The following is a 15718-nucleotide window of genomic DNA, read 5'->3' as shown; positions in this document are numbered from 1 at the left end:
TCAATCTACAAGACTGGGATAGGATACTCCAAGTCAGCAAGCCAGACCACCTGATCAGATACAGGTTGTTCAGCTTGATCTGATCAAGTGAATACTAATGCATTGTGTGACTGTCATAAGTGGTTGGGATCCATGAAGGTCCTGGGGTAGAATAGGACTTCAGCAACCCATGCTTGCGATAAAAGGCATAGTCGTTGTTGTAAGAGGCAGTTAACCGGGTGGTCAGGCTCGCTGACTTGGTTGACACATGTCATCGGTTCCCAATTGTGCTGATTGATGCTCATGTTGTTGATCACTGGATTGTCTGGTCCAGACTGGATGATTTACAGACCGCTGGAATATTGCTGAGTGGGTCGTAAAACGAAACTCACTCATAACTGGTTGGATCTATTATTGTGTAGGGATGTGCCACTATCAGGTGCTTGTCAGCTTGTTTGAAGAGCCCAGACAAGGTTGCAGCAACTTTCTCTGCTCCCCTATTCAATGAGGTTAACTCAACCAGTGGTTTGTGCCATTAGGCCTCTGTGGAGTAGCGCAGGTCAAGCTGAACAGCCTGTAGCTGCTCCTCACGACAAACACTGTTAATGGAGATCATTTCTGTTCGACTGGAGACAACACTTTAAACTGACACTTTTGCTTCTATATGTGAAAAGCAAATTCCGATCTTCACAGTTGAAGAATAGTGGTGAAAGCATGTGTTTGTGGCGCTTAAGATTGGGTTTAATGTCCAACATGGGTACAAGGTGTGAAGTTCATTTGTGGTGTTCCCTGCCTGATAGTGCTGGAACATTGCTGAGAGCAGCATTAAAAGTAAAAACTCTTGTATATTCCAGAAATTCATGATTATAAGATCAATTCAATGTTTGTAATGACATCAGTATTCGAATGATGATTGAACATGCCCAGGTCTACCATACAGTGAAAAGTCATCAAAACTGAACTTACAGCGTAACTGAATTCACATTCACCAAAACTGAACTCAGATACACCAAAACTGAACTCGCATGCGCCAAAACATAACAAAAATCAGAAACTGCCACAATATCCTCAAAAACTGAAACAAAATCCCTGTAACGGAAAACTAATCGTCTGAAATGGAACCAAAAATCGCGAACGGTCGCCGAGCGCACACAACGGCAGCCACAGCATCCAAAAACGGCAACCATAGCACCCTGAAACGGCATAAATATCATCCCACCTGAGTAATAGAAGGGGCGTTGTGGTAGACACTTGCCGTAATTTCCGTCGACTTTCCGACCCTTGGCGGTGGAATGGGTCTTCTCGCAACCCACGCTTGCCATAAAAGGCGCCTATGCTTCGTAAGAGCCGACTTGCTGGATCGGGTGGTCAGGCTCGCTGACTTGGTTGCCACGTCATCGGTTCCCAGTTGCGCAGGTCGATACTCATGTTGTTGATCACTGGATTGTCTGGTCCAGACTCGATATTTTACCGACCGCCGCGATATAGTTGTAAATATTTTTGAGTGCAGCCAGAGACCATATAATACATATATGGTCTCTGGTGCAGCGTATAACTAAATTCACTCACCCACCCTTGTATATTTTGTAAAGTATTTTACGGGCAATACCATTTTTCATGTCAACATGGTAGCCAGTGATGCTTCAGAACAGGAGTCAAAAGGGCCCAAATAAAGTCAAAAGGGCCCAAGGAAAGTCAAAGGGCCCAAGGAAAGTCAAAAGGGCCGGACATGAAGAAAGTCGTCAGATTAGAAGAAATTCATTACATGTTGTGGCAGTTCTAATCCTAAACATTTCAGAGTGTCTCAGTGTTGTTTATTTAAAACATATCCGAGTGGTTTAGTGTTTATTTTATGAGTAAACATCTCAGAGTGACTAAGTGGTTATTTTGTTAGCATGGTCAACCACTCACTTGTGTGATCATTTGTGGAATAACGGTGTCTGTGAACTTAAAAGATGTGCGATTGATGAATATTTTAGCAACTTATGAATATTTGATCACAAATCAACACCTGTGTGTATATTATATATTATTACAACATATTGATAAAAACATAATATTTTATACAGAATATATATTAGTTTTTATGTTCTCATTTGAACTTGACTCATGGCCATTTTGACTTAAATCAAAGGCCATTTTGACTTTTCAATCTAGGTCCCTTTGTCCCTTTTGACTACAACCGATTTTTATCCAGATGTATACATTGAACACGTTGAATACCCAGAGAAAAGCATCACAACACAAAATTTAAAAAAAAATGCTATCGCTAATACTTAACTCGAATATGCAGCCAGATTTAACACAGCAAGATGACGGTGACATTTTCATATTAAGGAGATGAACATACTGTGTTTTAAAATCAGAGGTATATAACTAAATTATAATAGCTATTTGGAGCTATTACAATTTCCTTATATACCTCTGATTTTCCAAGACAGTATGTTTACCTCCATTCTACCATACATGTACCCGCGATTTTACAAACAATACTTACTGTTTTGGAAAATCAGAGGTATTACGTGATTATATACCTTTGAATGTCTGTGATTAACCAATCACAATCCCATATAAACTGAAGTCATGGTAGAATTTTGTATATAGCCCTCCTAATGAAGGAGCAATGAATGAAGCAACATGATCCGAAAAAATAAACTATTCAGATTTAAAAACTCTTGTTTGTCAAAACCTAACGGCTCTCTTAGATTCACATTTCAGGGTCCATTAGATCAATGCAAAGCCATTCAAACACATAGCACACAATACTGCCCAATTGTGGTTTACAAAAAACAGCGGGATAGCAATTCAAGCAACACCGTCTGTCACGTGATTTCCATATTGCAAAATGGCGGAAAATCAACGTGCCCGCGTGCTCATTCTCGGAGGTAAGGCTTATGTTTATGACTCAACCCATTCTTGAGTATAATAGCAATGCGTTGCACCTATGAACTGACTCGTTTACACGCATTTTAGCTGGATATATTGGGGAATATCTGCAAATGAACGATTTTTATTCAAAATCCAGTGTGTTGTTTTTCTCATACATATCAGCTGATGACAACGACGTCTGCATTGCCGAGGGAGTTCATCAATAATTGCATGTGTCTGGGATCGGGCGAGGTCTATGTTTCAGGGAATGAAACTTATTCATCGTGAGTCAGAATCGCCTGTTTTGCAGGCTTAATGTACGATAATGTATTCGTTACCTGTGTAGTGGATAAATTTCTGATGTGAAATATTGCCATTGATGGGTTAGTCGAAGACGGGATTTATTCAGGCCATTAAATTAATGAATGGGATTGTAAAATTCATTTAAATTTCAAAACCGTCTGCCTGATACGTGTGAGTGTAAGAGTATGTTCTTACGTTGCTTTTAGCAATGTTCCAGCGACATCACGGTGGGGGAACCAGAAATGGGCTTCACACATTTAATCCATGTGGGGAATCAGACTCGCTCATTTGTCATGACAAGCGAACACTTTAACCATTTTACTACCCTATAGCCTCTCCTAACACATGAATGAGGGTGGCAGTGTATTTGCATGGGATACTTACCTTCATTATGTGTGGAATATGTCCCGGTGTCAGGGTTGTGCGATGACGTAAGGACCCGTGAAGGTCCCGGGGTAGAAAAGAACTTCAGCAACCTTTGCTTGCCATAAAAGGCAACTAAGCTTGTCGTAAGAGGTGACAGGTTCGGGTGGTGACAGGCTTGCTGACTTGGTTGACACATGTCGTCCGTTCCCAATTGTGCAGATTGATGCTCATGTTGTTGATCACTGGATTGTCTGGTCCAGACTCGATTATTTATAGACCGCCGCCATATATCTGGAATATTGCTAAGTGTAGTGTAAAACTAAGCTCACTCACTCACTCGATGATGTAAGACAAAAACAGAATTTTTATCTTTTATATTATTTTAAGTTTTGAATTTACTAACCTTGCATGATAAAGACATAATTCATCTGTTTCACACAGAAATATGTGTTTCCTACAAAAATAGGGTTGATGATATCATATCTGCAGCTTCTTGCCACATCTTGGTATTTTGTATGTGTATTCAATGATGAGCAATTTCTTTTACCTCCGCACTGTGAGAGTGTTTCGATCACATGGCTTCCTGTTTTATACATTTATAATCCATCACTAGCAGACAACTGAACGTGCTGAATTTCGCTGACTATTTTTAGTTATACCATGTGTATACAGGCAACTGATTTTATATCTGAAGTGGTAGATAATGTTGATATTTATTTGCTCCTTACATAACTTAACTTCCAGATTTCAATTGTCAATAAAAATGTCTCACGAAATGAACTGGGTATCTGCCCTACTGATGAAACTGTTTGTGCACTGAGTTCGGGGACATACATTGTATTTCTCAATGGTGTGTTTCGACTAGGGTTTGTTAGACTCAGTATAGCAGTGTAATGAATAGAACTGTGACTGAGAGAGGTGGAGTAGCCTAGTGGTTAATGTGTTTGCTTGTCACACCAAAGACCTGGTTCCATTTCCACATGAGTACAATGTGAAGCCCATTTCTGGTGATAGTGGTAAAATATTGCTAAAAGTATTTTAAAAACCCAACTCACTCAGATAGATTGAAGACTTATTAGCCTATATTATTATATATATTATTAGCCTATATATCACTGGGTGATGGAAGCTATCACACATATTACCCAGATCACACACACTTGACATGTAAGTAAACAATCATGACGAAAGGACTCATAATTACCTGTATGAAGATTCAGGTTAGAATCTCCACCCCCTTGCTTGTCATGAGCAATATTATAGAAATATTTTGGCATTATTTCTGTTTGAAACTTGACAATATACAACCTGGGCTCTTTTCACGAAGCAGCCATTACAAAGGTTAACCTTAGCTCCCATTCTTTAACACTGCACTAAGGTTACCTTAGCGACTTATGATCACCTTAGTGCTTTGTGAAAGGAGGCCCTGGATACAGGGTCGAGCTCACAGATCACTGGTATTTTGTTTCTTACTTTCCTTACTATTTTAAGTTTTATTTTTTCTCACTCACAGACTCACTTCCTGAGTCCCTCCTTCACTCAATCACATGAACTCTCATGTTCTCTTATGATGAACAATGACTAGAGCAAATCAAGGAAGTGTATATTTTCCTATGTGAGACAACACTTATCCCATATCACATCCTCGTTTTCAACACAGAATGCATCTACTTTCTCCAAACCCTGTGACCCATGAAGGTCCGGGGTAGAATAGGACTTTGGCAACCCATGCTTGCCATAAAAGGTGACTATGCTTGTCGTAAGAGGTGACTGATGGGATCGCATGGTCAGGCTTGCTGACTTGGTTGACAAATGTTATCGGTTCCCACCTGCGAAGATCGATGCTCATGTTGTTGATCACTGGATTGTCTGGTCCAGACTCGATTTTTTACAGACCGCAGCCATATATCTGGAATATTTCTGAGTGTGGCTTAAAACTAAACTCACTAACTCCAAACACTGCTATGGCGGTGGGGTAGCTAAGTGATTAAGCGTTTGCTTGTCATGCCAAAGGGATGGGTTTGAATCCCCACATGGATACAATGTTAGAAAACCATTTCTTGTGTATCCCTGCTGTGATATTCCTGGAATATTGCTAAAGGCTGCATACAGCAAGTCTCAGTCACACACCTTGCAGAATGTCAAACCTTGTGTGCTGTTTCATTCAATCACCTTTAGAGTGAGTGAGTGACTCAGTGACTTCAATTTTACATACCATTCAGCAATATTCCAGCTATACAGTGCTGGTTTGTAAATAACTGACACCAGACAGTCCAGTGATCAACATCAAGAGCATCGATCTATGCAGTTGGGATATGATGACGTGTCAACCAAGTCAGTTAACATGACCACCTGATCCCATCCCTCTTGACACGCATATGTTAATGAAGATCAGCAACTCTGCTTGTCGCAAGAGGCTATGAACGGGATAGGGTGGTCAGGCTTGCTGACTTGGTAAACACATGTCATCGGTTCCTAGTTGCGCAGATCGATGCTCATGTTGTTGATCACTGGATTGTCTGGTCCAGACTCGATTATTTACAGACCGCCGCCATATAGCTATAATATTGTTAAGTGCAGCTCTAAACTCACTCACTCACTCACGAAGATCAATTCTAACCCAGATCTTTACAGGTAGCCTTGTAATTGTTTGTAAAACCATTTGGGCCCTAATGTTACACGTGGATCAACATTCCTTGTTGGTCATGTGAGATACTTATGTTGCAGTGATGTTTGTGTAAGGCATATGTTTACATTGTTGTGTAACAAGATACTGAAGAGAAAACTTTGTTGAACCAGGAAGTAACAAAGGACAAAGTGGTGTTTCTACTGAGGTGAACATAACAAATTTCTGTCACTGCAGTGAAGACGTCTCTTATCTCAAACTCAGAAATCTTAGTTTTTAACATTTAAGTATATAATTAAGTAGGGCTGGCTGCAAAATCCATTATCAAAAGTATTGTCGATATGGAAAAGTATGAATGGTTATCATTATAATATCAATTTGAAAATAGTGTTATCGATCATATCATGGAAAAGCATTTGTGACAAAATGAAGTTTAATTTGCTTGTACAATACACAAAGTTTGAACTTTATTCATGAACTTCTTCTGAATTATGTTCATCAGTTCAGGAAGTGATTTGTCAGTAAGCCTTAGATTAACATGACACGTCTCCCCAGTTATGTGAAATATATTCATTTATTTCAGATTTTGTGAGTGGGCATTTTTGCTTGAAGTTACTTTTCCAATCTGTGAATGATAAACAACAAACTGGTTTCTAACAGAAAGCACTCTCTTAAAAATATTCAATGCTTTTTGATTGTAGTGACCATGGACAAAAAACACATAATACAAATTTTACCAAATGAATAGTGAATCGAAATGTGTGCATCCTAGGCAACTGGGACCTGTTAAGACAATCATGGATTGTTGATCCATTCTAACCCCAACTGAGCCTGGACCAGACAATCCAGTGATCAACAGCATGAGCACCAGTATACACAAATGGGATACTATGACAGGTGTGAAGTCACCAAGTCTGACAACCCAGTCTTGTAATTCATTTCTTACAACAAGCAGGAGTTACTGAAGACCCAGACATCCTTTTCCTTCCTTCGTTTTGGCAACTAGTAGGACTGTTTATTTAGCCATAGAAACATGTGCATCCTAAGAAAGTAAGAACAAATAAAAATAGTTATGGTTCTGGTTACACCTCTTGTAAAGTTAGGGTACGTAGGTTGGAATGTTTGGGTTTTTTAAATTTTTGTTTAGAAGTGAAGTACAAACTAATGACACATTGTCATTAATATCAATGGTTAATTGTTTATTCAGTCATGCTTGCGGCCATCATGTCAACTTTCTATTGTAACGGCTGGTGTCCATCTGTGCTGAGAAAAAATGTTATCCAAATTCTTTTTTAGTTTATACCTCTTAATGTAAATAGGATTGGCTTCAGAATTGTATATTCAAGGGTCAGTTGGGGAATTGGAACCACAGCCTCTTACACTAGAAATTTGAAATGTTTCTCGGGCATCAGCATTTCACTTTTATTTATGCCCGTAACAATTTTTATTGCCTTTTAAAAAAATAAATTTGACTTGATGCATGTTTCTCGGGCATCAGCATTTCACTTTTATTTATGCCCGTAACAATTTTTATTGCCTTTTAAAAAAATAAATTTGACTTGATGCATCCCGATCATCCATTTGTCCACTATAAGAATGAGTGTCTGTAAGACTGTAAGTGTGACTGAATCTACCACACATGCTAAACATCCCAAGCTGTATTTCTGAAAGAAAAATAAACTGTGTTCTTCCCGTGTCATTTTTTTCTATCAAAAATTTAAAAAAAGACCTAGCACTGTCATCACTTTTGAAAAAAATGTGTCCGAGAAACATTTAATCATTTTTGTGCAGCCTTACATATTTACGGAATGTGATATTTCAACTGAACTTCAAGCTGTATCATGATCAAGGCAACTGATCTCTAGTGGCCTACTTTTGCATATTCATGAGACTCAAAGTGGCAAAAGTGGCGGACTGTTGGTGACTTGATATCCTAATGGATAAAGTATGTCTCAAGTACCCTCAGTCACGATAGCTGACTGTGTGACTCCATGGTTGTGTGGGTAGAGAGTTGGTTAGGATAGAGAATGTCTGTGGTTCGATTCTAAAACTTCAGTCATGATAGCTGACTGTGTGACTCCTTGGCTCAGTGTTAGTTGCACAGGAGACAGGGTCTGTGGTTCAATTTTAATACCTGTCATGAGCTGGCTGTCTTGTCGCCATGGTTTAGAGGATAGAACATCAGTTGTACAGGAGAGAGGGTCTATGGTTCAAACACCCATGTCATGAGCTGATGATGTCATGAGCTGATGTAGGTAGAATGAGTGAGTTGAGTTTTGCGCCACACTCAGCAATATTCCAACTGTATGGTGGCAGTTTGTAGAAAGTCACGTCTGGACCATAACGTTGTTTAAAGTGTAAAAATTAACGCATTGAAGCAAAATGTGCTTTATAATGATGGGACTGTGTGTCCAGAAAGGAATGTGTACCCTAGCCAACATCTGGGTGGTTTAAGTGTCCACTCATCACCCCAAAGACCCAGGTCTGGTGTCTCTCACTGTTCATTGTGATATTGATATTGCTATTTCTAAAAGAGATGTAAATCCTTTCTCTGTCACTCACTCATCACTCAACCACCATCCAACCAACCCACTCACTCACTCATTCACCAACCAACATCTCTGTATCACAGCCTCATCTTTCAAGAATTAGTCGAGCGAATGAATTCCATCCCATAGTGGAATTAATGGAATGAAGCCTAACTGACCCCAAAGTCAGTGGCAGAGCTGGGATTAAGTAAGGGTTCCTTGTGCAGTCAAGGGTTAAAGCAAACTAAGATACAGGAATGTTATCTTGCCTAACATTTTCCTGTGTGTCTTGAAGAGGAAGAGAAAGTTTGTGATCACTGCTGTAGTGATAGAGGGCTGTATACAAATACTGCTTCTTCTACGCAAACCGGGTCAGTTTGTTGGATGTTGGCAAGAAAAACATATATATGTTCTTGAAAAGAACACACATTGAACACTATTGCAAATACTTACTTATGATGTCATTTTATTATTATTTTTTTATTTAGTTTGCAGAAAGGAATGGAAACTTGTTTTCTGGAATAAAAATTATTAAATCTTCAATTTTAAATAGAACAGCACCTGACGCCTGGGACAAGTCAGTTTTCATTTCGGGCAATTAAATAATGGTATCATACTTGTCTGTGGACTACTTGATAATTTCCACTTATGGTTACAAACTGCAAATAAACTTTAATTCATATCTGTTCATAATGTAGCTATTACATTTGGCAATAATAATAATTTAGAGCCATCATTCTCTGAAACTGATCACTCTTCGATAATTAGTTCAGTAAACACTAACATCAAATATTGTGTCATAAAATCAGGGCAAGTGGAAAATTTATCAGGACAAGTTACTTTCTTGAAGTCACGTGCCCTGTGGCATGTCACTTTTAATAAAACGTTTGACCCCATGGTGTATTCATAATGATTTAAGTTCATTTCTGTCAGGAGGGTAATTTGAAAATCTGTACATTATATGTTTTTCAAAAAAGATGTCAGTGTGTTCCTTTTGACAAAAGCGATGCTCACTGGAAAGTCTGATAGCAGTCATACAAGGATGTGGTTCTGATTTAGATTAAGAGACCTATAGGTAGAAGGCAAATTTGTTATTGAAAAATATATTTTGTTGAAGTTTTTTTCATTTTTAAATTCTCATAAATTCAGAATTTTATGGATGTAATGACTTTTCATTTTTTATTTTATCTTAAAGATTGTATTCAGTTTCATTAATGCAAATGAAACCAGTGCAACCAACTGCTTCATGCTTAAATCAAGCCCTATAGTGGGACAGAGGTTATTTCTACCAAACCCATTATTTTTAAACACAAAGGGAAACGTTTGCATTTTGTGAATTATAAATGACACTTCTAACACCATTATAGCTTAATCTGATGAGATCATTTGTTATCATCCAAGACTGTTGAGATATCGTTTTGACAGTAGATTTTGTACAATTCCCTGACAATGCTATGATGTCACGAAGCTGATGACGTCACAATGTTATGACAAATGCTGGACTGCAAATCTAATGGCAGTGCTGTGTTCAGAGATGTACATTTTTCATTGAAAACTAATGAAGAATGATTTTTGTTGATAAATAGAATCTCACCTTCGTGTCCACTGAATATCAATTATATCATCACATGTTCATTAAGGTAAAAATATCCTCAGGCAAGCCTCAGATATTTGTTACTTTAACAGCTTGTGTTGATATATTTGATATCAGTAGACACTTGGACAAGATTCTCTATATTTTACTACATAAAACATCAATCATAAGTCATTCAGTCACTGTCCTTGTCATCATCAGTGACTGCTCTAAGTATTTCCTTGGAGATCCTCATCATTCTGTTTTCCAACCGAAGTCTGTGGCCTTTAAACAGCAACATATCAACATGCAGTTAAATATCAGGTTGCAATTTCAAGTTTCAGGTTGCACTAGTGCAACTTGGAGCACAGTGGTGTGGTATTGCTGGCCTCTTACGCCAAAGGCCTGGGATTGAATCCCACTGGAGACACTCAAAATTTTGTGACCTGGGTCTCATACTCAGTTTTGTCCCTGAGCAAGGCATTTTATCCACATTGCACTCAGACCACCCAGCTGTTTGAAATGGGTACTTGAGAAGCAGATGTACGGACCCATATGGTCACTTGAAGCAGTGGCTTTGAAAGTACAATTCTGTCAGGGTAATAAATTAATGTCAGAGAACAGGATTTTGTTGGATCCTAGGTGCTATAATTAGCATTATTAACTGCGTTAATTAGCATTATTAGCGTCTTAATACTAAAATCAAGCCTGAAGGTCCCTGGGTAGAATAGGCCTTCAGCAACCCATGCTTGTCATAAAAGGTGACTATGCTTGTCGTAAGAGGCGAGTAACGAGATTGGGTGGTCAGGCTTTGCTAACTTGGTTGACACGTGTCATCGGTTCCCAACTGCACAGATTGATGCTCATGTTGATCGCTGGATTGTCTGGTCCAGACTCGATTATTTACATATAGCTTGAATACTGCTGAGTGTGACGTAAACTAAATCCACTCACTTACTCACTCACTCACTCAAAATCAAGCCCTTTGGAACACAAGTGCATTTCTATCCGAACAAGATTATAAAATAACTTCTGAAACTTTGACTGCATTATGAATGACGTTTCATGCCGATTTTGGAATCTTGTCCTGTTTCCTTTGATAAGGAGTCTCCATATGCCTGTTTCAGGTCATGCGTACGCAAGCCATTTCAGATCATTGAGATAAGTGTCAGCTTGTGTCAATTTTCACCTGTCTGATTTTCTGTCTGTCAAGATATACAGTTTCAGGTTTAAATTTTATTGATGTGTGAATTTAATTCTCCTTCCTTAGGGCTGGAGAGGTAGCCAAGTTGTTGAAGCCCTTGTTCGTCACTTTATTTAAGGATTGAGATAACCTGAACAATATACATGTTTTATCAGATTGTGACTGATTCATACATAGCAGGGATTGATTTCGTGCTTTGTTACTTAAGTTGGCGCAACCCAATATTACTAATAAGTGCAACCTAGTTAGGAGTCTAACTTACACAAAGGTGCAAGTAAATTTTGAGAAATAAATCAACAGTCAATCTAACGTAAGCATAAGTATGTCGGCTAATTTTTATGCCCCTGCCATATATGGCAGGGGGCAGATAGGGCGACCCTCAGTGTCCGTCCATACGTCCACATGTCCATATGAAACTCTGCTTTATCCCTTCTCCACAAAACAAGTGGAATTTATTGAATAACACATCATTGCTGAGGTAGATCTAGATGGGTATTTTTAATTTTTATGCATATAGATTTACCCTCCATATCCGTCCGTCAGTACGAAACAAGGGATTTACTGTATCCACTTCTCCACAAAAAACGCTCTGTGGATTCAATGAACTTATGCATGGTCATTCTTGGGACTCTAATGGTGGGCATCTTATATTTGGTTTTTGTATTTTATTGGTGTTTTTGTAAGTTTAGAGGGATTTGAACCTAAGTACATTTTGCTGATTTTCTCTATGATGATCCTGCTATAGGGGACGAGCGGGGATGTATGTTATCTACTTCTCCTCAAAACTACTGTGTGGAAGTCATTAAGATCATGCAGGTGCTTTGTAGGGACTTTAAAGGTGCGCAGCTCATATTTTGATTTTGTATTTTACTTTTCCAATTTTAATGCCGTTTGAACTTACATTGATTTTGTTGTATTTCACTTTGAATATAGTGTTACCGGGGATGTGTGTTTCTTTGGAACTCTAAAAGGTTGCATTTCACACCTTGTTCATCCAATTTCAGAATTTTGTCACTTCAACAGATGTGTGAACTTAGTTGAATTTGGTTCTTTTGATCCTGTTCATCCAGTACAACAGGGGGTGTTCCTTATCCACTTCTCCTCATAAACCACTGCACAAAACTCACATAGCTTACATATGTCTTTTATAGAGACTCTAAAGGTGTTCATCTCATATTTTGTTTTTGTATTTTATAGGGGGTTTTTTTGTTTGTGTAGAGACATGAACTTTGAGATTTATGGAATTTCTGATGACAGTGAAATAGGGGATTAAGTCTATCCACTTCTCCACAAAAACTGCTCAACAGAATTGATGTGTTTTATACATGTGTTTCATCGAAAGATGTGCATCTCATAGTTGCATAGATGTTTATTGAACTCATTTAGTAGAAATTAATCACCAGAGCACACTCAGTGCTTTTCCTACAGCAGTGGAGCGTAAGTGTCCCTGGGCACAATTTTGTCTTGCTTTTCTATGCTATGAATAGCTATGGCACTGAAACATTGCTGATGACCTGGGTATGAGTCCCACATGGGTACATGCGGCATAAAACCTTATTCACTCACTCACTAACCTGCTCGCTCACACTTGTTCGAACCTTCAAAATCAATTGTTATAGGGTCTGAGTATTTAGAAATTCATTTTTGCAAGCTTTTACAAATTCAAACATGTTTCAGTCATACTTGGCCCAGGGCCTACTCAGAAGTGAGCCCTCCTTTCTTGTATAAATATACATAGTCTGCCTTTTGTTTAACACCAAACTGTGTTCAAGACAGACATGTTGGGTTGTGTCTTAAGCCTTCAGTTTCTTCAATGAGACAAGACACTGAACAAAGAATGTTTGAGGTTCTGATACATGCTGAGTGGAAAAATAAACCATTGAAAACAACTAGCGCTGAGGTATTTAATGTAGTTTCAACAAGCAGTGTTGTTATTGACAGGGGTGTTACGGGAGTTTGTTCCCTGTGAAATATTGTTCAAGCTAGTGTCTGTCAACACTTTATACTAGCATGTGTTCCATCATATCATTTACACAGGGTATACAATTACTGAGGTAAATAATGTTAATTCATATGCAAACATTTTCTACATTCTCTAAATGTGGAGTGTAAATATTATATAGCGGAATGTAAATTATTTAAATTCAATTTGATGGATTTTAATTTAAATAACCTCTTCTGGGGTTGCCGCCTTCGCCATCATGCACCTGTATTTTAGCACGTACAGGGATCGCTTTCTTTATAGATAATGAAAATGGTTGAAAACGGAATAATGAAAATTTTGAAAACGGAAAAAAAAAACGTTCTTTTTATGTTAGCAGTAAAATATCATGCACATGCTAATCACTGCTGAAAGGCAATTAAAGGAGAAGAAGAGGTTTCATTTGGTGACTGAATACAGGTTTTTTTATATTAAAATGATCCTACTGAATTGTCAATCTTGTGAATAGAAATGTTGTTTTATGCATGTTTTGTTTTGTTTATTCTTAAAGGTCGCATGCAATATTGCAAATATATGTCGTCAATCTGTAGTGAATGAGTGAGTTTAGTTTTACGTTGCACTTGGCTATATTTCAGCTATATGGCGGCAGACTGTAAATAATCGAGTCTGGACCAGACAGTCCAGTGATGAACAACATGATGATCGATCTGTGCAGTTGGGAGCCAATGACGTGTGTCAACCAAGTCAGCGAGCCTGACCACCTGATCCCGTTAGTTGCCTCTTACAACAAGCATAAGTCGCCTCTTACAACAAGCATAGTTACCTTTAATGGCAAGCATGGGTTGCTGAAGGCCTATTCTACCCAACACCTCACTGACTTGGTTCACACATGTCACCGGTTCCCAGTTGTGCAGATCGATGTTCATGTTGTTGATCACTGGATTGTCTGGTCCAGACTTGATTATTTACAGATATTCTTCAATGTTCACGCTTTAGTCACTGGATTGTCTGGTCTAAACTCACTCACTATGACCATAGATGTTTGTACAGGAATCACTCTTAAAAGATGATAGGTATATGACGTGAAGTTTGCATGTGTATGGTTTTCATTTAAGAAGATTCGACTAGATGATGCTAGATAATGGTCGACAGTGATTCATCGGCATTCTTGGAAGCCATCAAAATCAAGAAAGACACCACAATTACATATATGGGCTGTTGCGTCAGTGAGTGAGTGAGTGAGTATGGTCTTATGTTGCTTTTAGCAATATTCCAGCAATATCACAGCATGGAACACCAGCAGTGGGCTCACACACTGTACCCGGACTCGAACCTGTGTCCTCAGTGTGACAAACAAATGGTTTAGCCACAACCCACTGTCCCCTGTATCCGCAAAAACTTCAGTCTTTGAAATGATTTCTACAAATGCTCAGTGACATTTACTTTGATTTTGAACATGATATACATAACTGTTGTGCAATTTCTGTGTTGCCATGGTTACATGTTTTGGGATTATATGTAGAGAATATCCCCCAAGAGTCTTCTGATATCAGTTATATCAACACACGTTACAAATATCCAAGGCTTGCAGCGCATATGTTTACCTTTATCAGCGAGTGTTCATATAATTGATATTAGGAGACAAAAGGGTGAGATTCTATTTATTATCCAAAATCATTCTTTATTGGTTTTCAATGAAACACTTTCATCTGTCAAAACTGAACTACCATTAGACTTGCAGTGCAGTGATGTCATAGCATTCTGTTGTCATCAAGTTCATGATGTCATAACATTGTCAGGGCATTGTACAAAATTGTACAAAATCTCACAGGAGGTATTGTTTGATCTCACACAAGTGATGGAACATTTGTTTTGGATGATAAATGTTTATATTCATTCCGTTGGTGAGTGAGTGAACAAGTTTGTTTGGTTAACATTTAGCAATATTCCAGCAATATCATGGCAAAAGACACCAGGAATACTTCACACTTTGTACCCTTGTGGGGAATCACACCCATGTTTGTAGTGATGAGCTAACCCTCTTGGCAACATAACCATAGTATTAGTAATCTCTTTTCTGTTTTAGGTACTGGCTTTATTGGAAGAAACCTTGTACACTATTTGATAAAGAATGAATTGGTTGCTAAGGTAAGTTATTTACATGTTTTTCAAGTTGAAATAAGAATATGTAAGGCATGGTTGTTGGTTTTGCAAGCTTATGTCTTAATATGGTTACTTAGGTAAGCTGATATGGTCGTTGCTCTTGCAAGCTTCTATTACCGTATTTTACTGTGCATAATCCTACCCTCTAACTTGACCCTTAAAATCA

General features: G+C 38.4%; 1 protein-coding gene and 1 non-coding gene across 2 annotated transcripts in view; both read left to right on the top strand.

Moving 5' to 3' along the window:
* Positions 1-2801: 2801 nt before the first annotated feature.
* LOC137259846 (dTDP-D-glucose 4,6-dehydratase-like) overlaps positions 2802-15718 on the top strand; it is a 38205-nt gene continuing 25288 nt past the window's right edge. The window contains exons 1-2 of the mRNA XM_067797471.1: positions 2802-2864; positions 15476-15537. Of these exons, the coding sequence (XP_067653572.1) occupies positions 2825-2864; positions 15476-15537 (102 nt within the window). The 5' untranslated portion in view covers positions 2802-2824. The remainder of the gene's footprint in view (positions 2865-15475; positions 15538-15718) is intronic.
* Positions 4359-4433, top strand: LOC137260528 (small nucleolar RNA SNORD62). Its single transcript, XR_010954779.1, has one exon. It is a non-coding gene; the product is annotated as a small nucleolar RNA SNORD62 (small nucleolar RNA).

The sequence above is a fragment of the Haliotis asinina genome, chromosome 13, assembly GCF_037392515.1.
Source record: "Haliotis asinina isolate JCU_RB_2024 chromosome 13, JCU_Hal_asi_v2, whole genome shotgun sequence".
Classification (NCBI taxonomy): Eukaryota; Metazoa; Mollusca; class Gastropoda; order Lepetellida; family Haliotidae; genus Haliotis; species Haliotis asinina.
This window is presented reverse-complemented; position numbering and strand designations above follow the sequence as displayed.